General features: G+C 43.4%; 2 protein-coding genes across 7 annotated transcripts in view; one reads left to right on the top strand and one right to left on the bottom strand.

The window, feature by feature from the left end:
• Positions 1-800: 800 nt before the first annotated feature.
• Positions 801-7,548, bottom strand: LARP6 (La ribonucleoprotein 6, translational regulator). 2 transcript variants are annotated; one of them, XM_065688966.1, is made up of 3 exons: positions 7,126-7,548; positions 3,896-4,088; positions 801-2,817 (listed from the first exon to the last, which is right to left on the bottom strand). In XM_065688966.1, exons 1-3 carry the CDS (start codon positions 7,350-7,352, stop codon positions 1,750-1,752), a joined length of 1,488 nt encoding a protein of 495 aa, XP_065545038.1. In that variant the 5' UTR covers positions 7,353-7,548; the 3' UTR covers positions 801-1,749. The 2 variants fall into 2 exon arrangements, with proteins under 2 accessions (XP_065545038.1, XP_065545036.1); XM_065688964.1 differs by lacking the exon at positions 7,126-7,548 and adding an exon at positions 4,195-7,110.
• A 1,846-nt stretch (positions 7,549-9,394) lies between these two features.
• LRRC49 (leucine rich repeat containing 49) overlaps positions 9,395-12,281 on the top strand; it is a 49,341-nt gene continuing 46,454 nt past the window's right edge. For 2 of the 5 annotated variants that reach the window (XM_065688961.1, XM_065688962.1), the window contains exons 1-4: positions 9,421-9,551; positions 10,305-10,367; positions 10,906-10,993; positions 11,669-11,866. In XM_065688961.1, coding sequence (XP_065545033.1) covers positions 9,498-9,551; positions 10,305-10,367; positions 10,906-10,993; positions 11,669-11,866 — 403 coding nt within the window. In that variant the 5' untranslated portion in view covers positions 9,421-9,497. Of the gene's footprint in view, positions 9,552-10,304; positions 10,368-10,905; positions 10,994-11,668; positions 11,867-12,281 lie in introns of all 5 variants that reach the window. The other 3 variants (XM_065688963.1, XM_065688960.1, XM_065688959.1) reach the window with 3 other exon arrangements.

Genomic DNA, 12,281 nt, shown 5'->3' with positions numbered 1-12,281 from the left:
CTTCTGATTATTAATGAAACAAGTATTCTAAATACATAGTGAAACAGTGCTGCTGTATGTAAGCTAGAGTTACAGAATTACTCTCCTGAAGACTCTTACCCTGTCATTTACATACCTGCAGATCACCACTTTGTGTTTAATGGTATTTATGGTGCCTTGGCTGATAATAGGACTCAGGAGTTAACTTGGAGGATTCTATTTGTGTGAAGTGAAAGAACTAGAAATATATTTGGGTGTCTAAAGAATGATACAAAGAACAGGGGGTTTCTAACTGTCTGTCAGTGCAGTTATTTACACTGCAGAAGTGCTATGTTTAGAGTGGAAATGAAAGCCGGAAAGGTTGTGCAGAAGTTTTGGAATGAAGAATCATTGTCTGATTAGAACTTTGTTGTGCACAGTTCCCAAGTTGTCCATTAGAAGCTGGGACCTTACCTTCTTCTTATCACTGGGCTGTTTTTCAGTATAACTTTTGTAAGTAAAGCACAAATATTCCTTCTTTGGCTTAAATTTTCATTTAAGTACTCCTTGCTGAGCCTGCTTGTTAAATTCAGTTAATAGTGACACAACCATTGTTTAGTTTACAATATTATATAAAAAGGGCTGTGACATACAGTTGGAGTGAAGCATCGCCACTGGAGTAACCATCAGTAATGGCAGAGCACCTCTTCTTCCCCAACCCGCTGAACACAGTGGGAATTTCAGGTAACTGTTTCTAGAATTTCACATGGTGTAAGATGAGGTTTAAGTATCTGTTCTGGTTCAGCTCAACTTATATTTCAAGAAAACAAAATAGATCTAGACCAAGTTAATATTTTCGTTTATTTCCATCTGATTATGTGAGATAACACTTAGAGAATAGTCTCTAGTGCTTAGAATCTCTGTTCACATTGCATGAAAATCCACACTTTGGTCCTATTAAGCAATGCTGTCTTTGGAGATGTAAGCAAGCAGGGACCAACTGCTTACTGCATTGTAAGTTTCTCAGAGTTCTTTCTGAGACAAAGTCTTCAAGACTTCTACTCCTTATAATTAAGCCGTGGTATGTTACCAGTCTTATCATAATACAACCGCTCAACTGTGTTTACACACTGCTCGTCAGGATTATAGCTTTGCAAACAATGTAGTTACATTAATGATTTATATGCCTGTTTCTATATTTTGGAATTTCAAACTAATACATTAAAAACATAGTAATGCAGGTATTGGCACTGCATTAGCTAAGTGCACAAGATGATTGAGACTGGTGTGTTTCTCCTGTGAGAGACCTGGCTCAGGGGGTGGATCTCAATGTTTCTAATATCTGATGGGAAGGAGTGAAGAAGATGGAGCTAGGCTTTTCTCAGCAACAGCCAGTAACAGGAAAAGGGGCACAAATGGAAACAACAAATTCCACCTGAACAGAACACCTTTTTACTGTGTGGATGGTTGAACATAGGCACACACTGCCCAAACAGGTTGGGGAGTTTCTATCCTTGCAGATACTAAAAATCCTAAATAAGTGACCTGTTGTGGACCCTGCTTGAGCCAAGGAGGTGGACTGGATTTCATCTCCGGAGATGCCTTCCAACCTCAACTATTCTGGGATTCTGTGAAGTGAATATACAAATATACAAATGATTAAGTCTCTATATGAATACAAAATCTTTTACAGTTAAATACTGACTTAACTCAGTCATTCAAATGACAATTCTTAACCAGGCCTGAACAAAACCCGTTGCCTGACTTGTAAGATTGTTTTTAAAGAATAATTTACACGTCCTTCGTAGCCTTCCTTCTTTCACATCCACTGTGGAATCCTTTAGTGCCATCAGGGCCTTTAGGCAGCCGCAGCACCCCTACAGGTAGACCATCTGCTTTTTGTATTTTCTGAACCAATATGGGGCTAGTGATGGGACTCTTCTCTTGTGATAGAGTTTGAGCTTTTCTTCTCTGTACCCAGGGGCTACCAGAAGGAGTGATACTGCTATCCGAGGAATAATCTGTACACTTCCTTGGAATTTCAGGGCTAGTACTTGGGTTAAGCTTGCGGTCTTCAGCCAGAGGAGACTTTTTGGTTACTTTTCTTAATGAAGATGGACTGTTCCAAGGACTTGATCTGGGTGACACATTAGGACTCAAACGGTCATTTGGGTGAATGACTGGGCTCAAATTACGTGTAGTATTTGTTGCAGTACTTTTGCGTCCTGACAGTGGTGATGTAGGATTACTGTCTGGGTCAGAAGAGCTGTTTGCTGAAGATTCATCACCAACTATCTGAAGTTCCTCAACTCTCTTATTAAGGGATCTAACCTTCTTAAGACCCTTGCTGGTACCTTCACCACGGTTCTTGTCTTTGGGAACTTTTTTCTTTGGAGGTTTCATGCCTATTAGGACAACTTTCATGCCAGTCTCTTTCTTTTCAGCACACATAAAGTCGTGAGCACGTACAGCAGCATCTACTTCTTCAAATTCTATAATTGCACACTCCTGAGTTCCCAGTTGGGTGTACCGATTGCTGACCCTCCTGATATCAGGTGGTAGGTCCTTACCAGGCTTGAGAATACGAACTGATGAAATTACACCAAAAGTTACAAAGGCCTTGAGGAGATACTCCATTATCCTTTCTTGCATGCATCCATTTTCTTGTTTAAGAGCCTGCAGTTCAGAAACCATGTGGATGTCATACACCAGTAGCATCCTGGTAGGGAGGTTTTCGCTTGGAAACACTGGAACTGGAGTATTTCTTCTAACCTTTTTGTTATCATCATTGAGCTCAAGAGAGTCCGAGTACTTCAGTGCGTAGGCTGTGGTTCTCCAGTCATGGGTAAGGTGTTTCACCTTGAAGACAAACATGCGTTAAGCAGCGCAAGTGATCAAACCCAGTCAAACTAATTACAGAAAGTCTAAGGCAGATGCAAAACATCTGCCTTAGTCTACAAGGTCTGTAGGCAGTCCAGGAACCTGGAATTAAGTTCCATGTAGCACACTTGACTGGAAAAAACAAACTGTTTTCTTGCTATAATTGGCATCAATGAGCTCCTGTAAAGCTCATGTCCTGTTGAATTTACTGAAAATAGAAACCAAAATCATTACTTCATCTTAAAGCCTGCTCAAGTCATGTTCAGACATTTTATGTCTAGGTCTGAACTGTGACCAATAGGCATGTTCTGTGGGCTTTATTTTGCAAAATTTGCCAAACAAATAGTATTTCCAAGTTAAGGACTTCATTTATTGACCTAATTTTTCCTCCTCAAAAAGTTTCAGTTTTAAAAAACCCCAAACTTCTCCAAGGACTGTTTTGAAGAGTTTATCTGTTACTGGTATAATCTGCTTGGTTTGAAGAAACTGGGAGCGCCTAAATTTTCTAGGTTGAATAGGTCTGCAAAACTGTCAGAGAATCTTGACAAAATGTTTCTAATGTAACGTTAGGCATCAGTTACATGCACGTTTACATAGAGGTTCCTACTGCAAAAATAAATAAATAAATAAAACCCACCTCACTTTTAAGTGACTTCAGTTACCAGATAGTTTCTATTGCAAAGGTCAGATTCACCATCCCTTCTCAGAGACAAGAGTAACTTTACCAGGATTACTTAGCTTCCTACAAGTAGCTGATCTAGAATGTCTTTTATCCAGTGTCCTTTTACTATGTTCTATTCTTTCCCAGAACAGTAATTTAAAAGCATAGTTGCTTAAAAGCCTGTGATTTCCCATGGCAATTATGAACGCGTTCAGCAATTAAAAGTTCTTCATGAGAACAAACCTAGCCAACACATCAAAACTGAATCAACTCCTGAGAAGCAGATAGACAGTAAAACTGCCTCTATAAAATAAGTTACTTTCATTTCATTTCTCCTAGTGTTTTAGATTCATCAGGCTTACACAAGGCACTTTCAGACTTAAAACGTTAGCTTACTTTCTTAAAAGAAGTGAGGAGTTTAACACTGACATAGCCCATCTTATTTCTTCTGACATGCTTTAGAAGGAAGGCATCTTTCTCAAGGTTCTCATCTGAGAAGTAATATTCAATCTGTGCTATTAACTTCTGGATCAGGTTATTTTCTGGTGGTTTCCAGTTCTGGTCAGAGTCATCATCATTCTCCCCACCACTGAAAAACAGATATCATTTTATTAACAGATCTTCATCTTATATTAGTGGATTCAAGTAATATTTTAAAATGAAAAGATGTAACTGTAATGCTGATTCCAACTTACTTTATAGGTAGGCACTGAACAGGTATCACCCTATCCATCTGAGGCAGGAGGCTAGCTCAGAGGACGCAGCTTTCCAGTCAGCATAAGAAGTCAAGTTCCTGAGCTCATTCCAAAAGATGATCTCAATGTAGAACAACGAGACATACACTAGCAGCTTGAAAACACTGCCAACTCAAATCCTATGCCAAAACATGAAATGCAGGTGCACAAGCACTTGGTACGACACTAAGTTCTTCTCACAACAGTGTTTTATTTTTCAGTATGAAGCTAGAAAATGTAGTCTAGACCTTGATGTGCTTCATAAGTAGTGTCACCTACCAGTGAATTCCAATTTAATGCAATTATGATTTCTCAAGCCTCTTCACTGCATGAATGCAGGAGCCAGTATCCAGGGAATAAGACAGACTGACAGGACTATCATCTTCCAGGCGACTTCCAGAGTGACAGAGTAACTTAACTAGCAGTTTACAAGGGGCTTAAACTGTATGTTTCAAATTAAGGATTTTGGTGCAGCAGCAGCTCAGGCATCTCATGAAAAGCTGTATATGCACACATATGCAGGTTGTTAAGTCATTTTCATTTCCTCTCTCCCACTCCCATCATGCTGTCCTAGGTATCCGTGTGAAATGGACCACTACTGAGCATCCTATTCAGAAAAAGAAAGAAGACATTGCAGCCATGGATTTGAGATAAACTTCTTGGCCCAGACAGTTACAGCAACAGGTCTGTTGCTGAAATAGAAATGACTAAATTGTCATCTAGCAGTGAAGCAAATAGTTCACCCACAGACTACTGCCATAACTGTTACTATAAGAACCATAATCACAAGTTTATCTTAAGGCAGTAATTTTTTAAAGCTGTTAGCAGTCTAGTTTTGCTGTGAGGCCATCATGAAAGTTTCTGTTTAAGGAGGAGCCACACATTTTCACCAAATTGTCTTAAATGGCTTTTGCAGAGGTTCTAAAATCATTAAACAAGGGAGCAGGCATCACGCTATACCTCTGAGGGCACTCTTGAAGGGAGGATGCAGGTTACTGAATCACCTAGACTTGTGGCAGTTTTGTCCTGGAGACAAACTGGAGACTGTGATTGTAATGCTGACGGATGTGCTGCCCAAGCTAGGGGAAAGGCACAAACACTGCCTAGGCAGGTGGTTCTGATACACATGAAGATGTTGTTCAGGTCAGTGGGCTCTGCACAGGGAATGCGCTCCCAGGTGTGACAAGCAGCTCTCTGTGACCTGGTTTTTTGATGCTAATGAATTATTTACATTATGATGGTTCTGATGATGATAAGACAACACATTAGGGTATACATGAATATTCACTCACACAATCCTAGAATTCTCCTTGTTAAATTCTCCCTAGCCAGTTGACAGGTATAGTTCAAAGAAATTACAAGAGTGAGACAGTGAAAAAAGAGGATTTATGTGACAATGCTGGAAGTGGAGGACAACAGATGAAGTTATGATTAAGACAGTAAAAAAAAAATCAACTATTAATGGAGCTGTGCGTGCTGGTTTCAAAAGGAAGAAAGAACAAGGTTAAGTGTTTATTTTTCATTCATTATATTCCCTTACCTTACTATTTCTCGTTTTCATTCCCTATGGATTCAGAACTAGTACTTACAACATTTAGGCATTTTTATGTGTCCACACTCTGCTAAGAAAAGCTGACCTTTGATTCAGGATGGAGTTTACAGTTTTTTTAGAGAATTTACATGTATTTGTAATGCATGTTTGTAAAGATCAGCTCTTACAACAGCCCTCACTAAGTACTCTGCAGAAATTCCACCTACAGCAAATGTGGAAATTTGTTACTAGCTCCATATTAATTCATAGTAATGAACAACTGGTAGCACCTCTAGGGTATGAACTCTACTGCAAATGTAGTTGATAAAGCAATGTCAGTCAACACTGACACACACAAAAAAAAGCCTCATTCACAACTTTAATTTACTTTGTTCAGAGCTTTGTGATGGATATGCTTGTCAAAACAAGATAGACTGAAAACCAATCTTTTAACACCATGACTCATCTGGCTACACAAGAAACTAAACATATCTGTTTGGAGAATAGATTTGGGGTTTTAAGTATCAAAAGTCACAAACAATGTATTAAATTTTCTGGATAGGGTCTAACCTTTTGACAAGATTTTGCTGAGTCTCCAAAAGAATAAGGTATTGTATTAATAAGCATGATGTGGAAATGTGATTTACAGCATTAAGTTCCAACTGTCTCTACAGTTTTCTGGCACTAAAATCCTAGATGTGCCTTTTACGAGTAAGATATTCTAGGAGGCATCAAAGCAACTTTAGGCATTGGTAATCAAGAACTGCAACTTATCATTAAATACAGACAACGCTATTGGCATTATCAGTAAGCAAAGTGTTGAGTCGATTATAAAGTGGTAGCTTCTGCATTTAAACTGGTCTTGATTTCATGCCTCGACAACTTGTTTCCAAAACCACCGAACTGATCTGGTTGTCCATGCCTTAATTCTACTGCAGAAAAACAAAATCCGACGCAAACCACACCACCAACCAACCAACCCGACAGCCCTTTAAAAGGCAGTGAAATGGAAATGCCGAGGACACCACAGCCCGGCGCTTCCCGCTGACTGGAAGCCACGTCCCGCTCCTCCCGCAGCGCCGGGCACCCGCCCGCAGCCTTGCCCCGGCTGTTGCCGCGGGGACGGGGGGCACCCGCAGCCAGGGCGGGCATCACCGCCGCTGCGGACAGACCCCGCCCAGCGGCGGCCCCGCGTCACGGCCGGAGGACTGGCAGCGTCTCCCACCCGTCCCCACGGGCGTTGCATCAGCTGCGGCCGCACCGTTACGTGGGTGGCGGCGGCGGCGGCCCCGCTCCGCGAGGCCCACGGCGAAACGCTTGCGCCGCTGGGTCCCTTCCCTGCCGGTGCCCGGCGGGCTCACCTGGAGCGCCCGCACTGCCCCGAGTCCTCCTCGCTGCAGCTGCCGTCGCCCCGCGCCGCAGGGCACGACTCGCCGCCGTCCTCCCCCTCTTCCTCCTCTCCGGCCGCCAGGACTGACACTCGGATCTGCACGGGGCCGTTCCCCGCTGCCAGCTCCGGGCCGGCGTCCCCAGCCCCGGCCTCCGCCGCCTCGGGGTCCCCTGTGGTGCCCGGCTGTCGCTGCGCCATGGCGCTCAGGCTCAGCCCGCCGCCGCGGCAGCAGCGATACCCTGGGCTGCAGCAGCCGTCGCCCGCCTCCCCTCCTCTCCCGGCCCTCTCCTGTTGAGGAGGCGGCAGCGCTGGGGCGGTGCTCCCGGCCCCGCTCCCCGGGCGCTCCCCGCCGCGGCAGCGGGAGGGTCCGTCCCTCCTCCAGCGACGCTGCCCGCAGGGCCCGGGCAAGCCGCCCAGCTGGAGTCTTTAACGCTGAGCACTGAACTGGGACTGCTTCTATTTCACAGGAAAATAACGGGATCCGCACCCGAGAGCTGCGTCCCAGGTTCGCATCTCCCTGTACAGCCTCGGGGCTGCGCTTCTGTGTCCGGACTAGAGTGTCACGTTTTAGGAAATTCAAAAAGGTGATGCTAGGGTGGTTTTAAATGCTTAAGGTAAGATTTGGAAATAAGAAAACCGAGTGAACAAAGGCATGACTGGATGTATGTTATTTTTGTAGAGAACTTCTCCGTAATTCTGCATGGTACTTACACAGAATAAAACATTCCTCCGTAAAAAGTTATTAAAACAGAGGCCCCTTTTCTCGAACACATGTTGATTTGAGTGTAAAACTACTGCACTATATTCCAGTGAACTGTTTCAGCTCTTAAAGTGAAATCAACATTCATATTTTCAAGATTAGAATCTAAAGCATTTCAATTGCTGTTGTAAATATTCATTTTTCAGTCAGGGAAGCTCTTTCTTTCAGTATTACCTGAACATAAACTGCTAAAGGCCAGTTGGATTTTTTAAGTCATCGCTGTTTATGGCATCCTTGGTTTTGTCTGTACAAATTATCTGAATTGTACTCTACTGTATTGCTGCAATGTTTTCGTCTTAAAAGTCTGGATGGACAAAAAGTGAGACTGCACTCAGACACCAGCTTTTCTCATCACTGTGACAAACAGTCCTCATGAGTCAGATGTGCTGGCATGAACACATACTGGAACTAACGCTCTGCCTCGCTGGTTTATTTTTTAACATGCCTTAAGCGATGAAATATTTTGTTTATGAAATAGGCTTACACCCATCACCAACATCTCTTGATTCTCTGCTAATAGAACAGCATTTCGTAACAAGCCTTGGGTAGGGCATCACTTCAGTATTGATTTCGGTGGGAGCAGAAATACAAACACAAAATATGCATTTTATGAGATGGTACATACAGGGATTTGGGATCCGATTTTGTATTTGAGTTCATGGGAGTTGTTTGCCTCCATAGGTAGGAACAAGGTCAGGACTGGTATGAGCAAAGAACTATTTTATGCTACAGCTAAAGGAAGTGTTTGAGAGAGACGTTTCAGTTCACCTTATGACTCCTTCTGTCAAGGTTAAGTGAACTTGATTTTATAGGAAAGGGCATTAGATCTGGGGTTTTTGCTTTACCAGTGGTTACTGCACAGAATTGCTCTTTGGCCTCGTCAATGTTTATAGTACATTAATAACGTTGAGAGAATTAGCGTAGGCAATTCACAGCCCGTCCATTCCCAGCCACGCCGCGGCTTTTCCAGACACTAAGTTCTTGATGCGTGTATTAAAACCGTCCACGACCCACCTGTGGGTCTGGCAGGGCTCCGAGAACTGCCGTGTCAGCCCTGCCCGGGACTGAGGCGCTGACCCGGGGCCGCCGGGCTCGGCACACCGCGGGGGACCGGGAGCCCAGGCTCACCACTCAGAGCCTCCCATTTCGTGACAAGTTGCTGAGGCAGAACAGCAACCTGGACGGTACGTCCGGCTTCTTGCCTTTCCATACACAGTCACTTGTCACTTTACAGTTCAGACAAATGCAATCGTATTCGTCTCTTTACTACCGGGGGGCGGGAGGAACCGCCACGCACGTGCGGGACCTGCTCCGCACCCTCCCGGACCCTACCCTCAGTCCCGTACCTGAGGCCGCCTCGCCGGAGGGCAGATGCCGAGCGTCGCCGCCGGAGCAGGCACCGGTGCCAGCAGGACGGCCCTGGTCCTTTGCATCGCCTCACGGCTCCCCGCCATTTCCCGGCAAGCGAGGCAGCGGTGAGGCTCCCCGAGAGCGGGCCGGAAGCGGCTGTTCCCCTGGTAACGGCGGAGCGATTTCCGACAGGGGCGGTGGCTGTCGCGGAGGTGCGAGGTGCTGCGGTTCGCATGGTGCCCAGCAAGTGCCGGCCCAGCAGGGGCCCTCGGGCTGTGCCCGGCCCGGTAGGTGCCGCTGTGAGGGGGCGGTGTGTGACAGCCATCTCTTTTCCTGCCCTTCCTCAGCGTGCGGGGGCCGGAGCGGTGGTGTCCCGCGGCTACGTGCCGCTCTTGGGCGAGCCTCGTCGCTCCTTTGAAGGGTGGGCCCTGGGTGGGGTGGCGGTGTCTCTGAGGGCGCGGTCCTGCCCCGGTGCTGTGGGGCCGAGTGTGGCCGGCCGGGCCTTGGCGGGAAGGGGTTTGGCGGCTGGCGGAGCCCCGTGAGGGCAGCGCTGCAGGCGGGGAGACGGGAGTGCGTTGTGTCGTGACTGGCGCGAGGAAGCTTCCCTGGCGTTATTTGTATGCCTCCTGGTATTTGCTGGAAGTCGATATATAAGTCACTTGGCTAAATATTGCGGTTAAACCTTTCGATTATTTAGAAGGTAGGTGCTGTATTTTTTGTCATAGAAATCTTATTAAAAGACCAGTGCATTTTGCCTTTAAAGAAATTAAAAATCTCATATTTAAATGTAAGCACTTGCTTTCCTTGTAATGAGGATAACATAGCCATGAAAGTCATGCTTTCAGTACCTTTTTGAAACTACAATAATTAAATAAATTTATCTGCTGTTATGCAGTGTAGTTGATGTATCTTCATAATAGCTCTTTCTTGGGACATTTTGCTGTTGTAAATACCTGTATCGTTTAAAAAAATAGATCTTTTTGTGTTGATAAGTGTTTTCAAAAAATGTAATATTCTGTTTCTTTTCTTCTGGCTTGCAGGTTAATAATTGTGGTCTTCAGCTGGTTATCCAGACCTCATCAATAGCAGATAAAAGCAAACCAGTAATTATTACTTTCTCTGTAACAGTTACAGTAATTAGTGCAGTCATATTGTGCAGCCAGATTTGTAGGCTTTCAGAGAAGAATTATGTTTTCAGTAGCAATATGTTGATTTTTAATATAATATCTGATAGTCTTTTGGTTATTTATTTCATCCTATTAAAGATACACAAAGTAAAACCATGGGGATGTGCTATAGCCTGTTGTAAACTTTATGTACAATTTCTTATGCTTTCATCTGTACTTCTTGCTCCTGTAATCATAATATTCCTAAATGGGTGGTCGTTTGGGTTTTTTTCCCCTTTATTTAGTCTACTGCAGGTGAATGGTAAGGTAACTCCAATGATTTTCTTTTAGTTTCCAACAGTGAAACTGTTCAATCATAGTATTTCAATAGAATTTTTGCTGGTTTTACTGGAACAGTTTGTTTTTTTTTTTAAATGTTTGCAAGGTTTTTTTTAGAAAAGCAGTTGTTACTAAGGTTGTGTTTGTTTAAAGATGTCACTTGCATTTTAATAACTTAACATTTGTCTTGTTACAGTTTGAATTCAGGATAAATAAAGAACAATCATCTTTCCACAATAGACTTCTGCAGCATGATCTGGAAAAAAACTATTTGGGAAGGCAAGGTGATATTCAGTAGAGTTTGATTTGTTTGTCTTTTGTATCTCTCTTGATTAACTGAACAGTAAAGAAAGACTGAATTATGATTAGAGTATATGAGTGACACCTTTCCCTGATTGGCCACATTGATTCAGTATAATTACTGCTTCATCATGTCCTGAACCTGTTATCCTTCTACTGCCTAGTGCAGATGGCTTTTCTCATCACTTTTTGTCCCTCATTCTATCCATAGAAGGACATCCTTTCTCCTACCTGTAAAGCCACAGTCTGTCAAGTGCCCTACGATGCATTCCCTCAGAAGCCACCCAATTTTCTATTGTAACATTTCATTCTGTGTTTAACAAAATTAGTTTCTAATTCCTGACCCTGATATGAAGAAAGGGTTTTCCTATTGTGCTTGTGTGCTTTTGGCCTTGAAAAGCAAGATACTTGGTGATACCACTGCTAACTGTGGTGAAGCCTGAAAGAGCCTCAACACACAACACTTCTTGACACACCGCTGCTTGTCTGACTTACAAAACCAGTGATTGACTGGGTAGCAGATCAGTTTAATTACTATGACAATTCGTTATTCATTCTGGTAAAAAACAAAGATGATTCAGGATGGGTTGATTTCTAGGGATGTTAGGTAACTTATGGAGTAAATGTAAGTCTGTGGTTTGATTTTGTTCCCTGCACAGGAGACCAAAGATTATTAAGTCCTCTGGTGCGTAATAAGCAGCTGTATCTTCCAGTACCGTCCAGTCTTACAGAACTTTCTAGTTTGGAGTTGAAGCAGAATACAGGTTCTTTATCAGGATTTGGCGAGACTCCTGTTCACACACCTACAAAGTCCAGATCTCGACAAAGCAGCCACAGTATCAGTTCACATGCTTTAGGTAACGGTGAAAACTTCTCCTCTCTTCTTCTTAGTCTTTTTTTGTTCTTTTGATACTGGGTGTCTTATTAAGAGTTATTGCCTATAAGATGTGCTTTTTCTGGCTGTCAGAATGTACAGCTGAATAGCAAGTGTTGCCTACTGTTACCTTTGGGTATTAAGAGTGGTTAATAGATCATTGTTGGGAAGCCACTAGAAATAATTTCCAATATATAATGTATGCATTTAAATACCAGCTTTTATAAACCCTTTTTCAATGAGAGGGCAGGAATAGGGATCTTTCATACATGTTTTTAGGAAGATGACATTAGAAGATAAAAGTCACTGTACTTGCCATCCAGTCATGTTGAAACATGATTTTTAGGTCTCCATTTCCAGTTTAATGTTTATTGTCTTAAAAACCTGCAACACAACTC

The sequence above is a fragment of the Lathamus discolor genome, chromosome 8 (genome assembly GCF_037157495.1).
Source record: "Lathamus discolor isolate bLatDis1 chromosome 8, bLatDis1.hap1, whole genome shotgun sequence".
NCBI lineage: Eukaryota > Metazoa > Chordata > Aves > Psittaciformes > Psittacidae > Lathamus > Lathamus discolor.
The sequence above is the reverse complement of the archived record's forward strand: the minus strand, read 5'-3'. Positions and strand labels throughout refer to the sequence as shown.

Excerpts from the sequence above, each read along its gene's own strand:
- LARP6 (XM_065688966.1), bottom strand. The coding sequence starts at position 7,352 with ATGGCGCAGCGACAGCCGGGCACCACAGGGGACCCCGAGGCGGCGGAG. Across the intron at positions 4,089-7,125 it reads GGGCAGTGCGGGCGCTCCAG|TGGTGGGGAGAATGATGATG; the intron begins GTGAGCCCGCCG and ends TCTGTTTTTCAG. Across the intron at positions 2,818-3,895 it reads TCCTCACTTCTTTTAAGAAA|GTGAAACACCTTACCCATGA; the intron begins GTAAGCTAACGT and ends TTTGTCTTCAAG.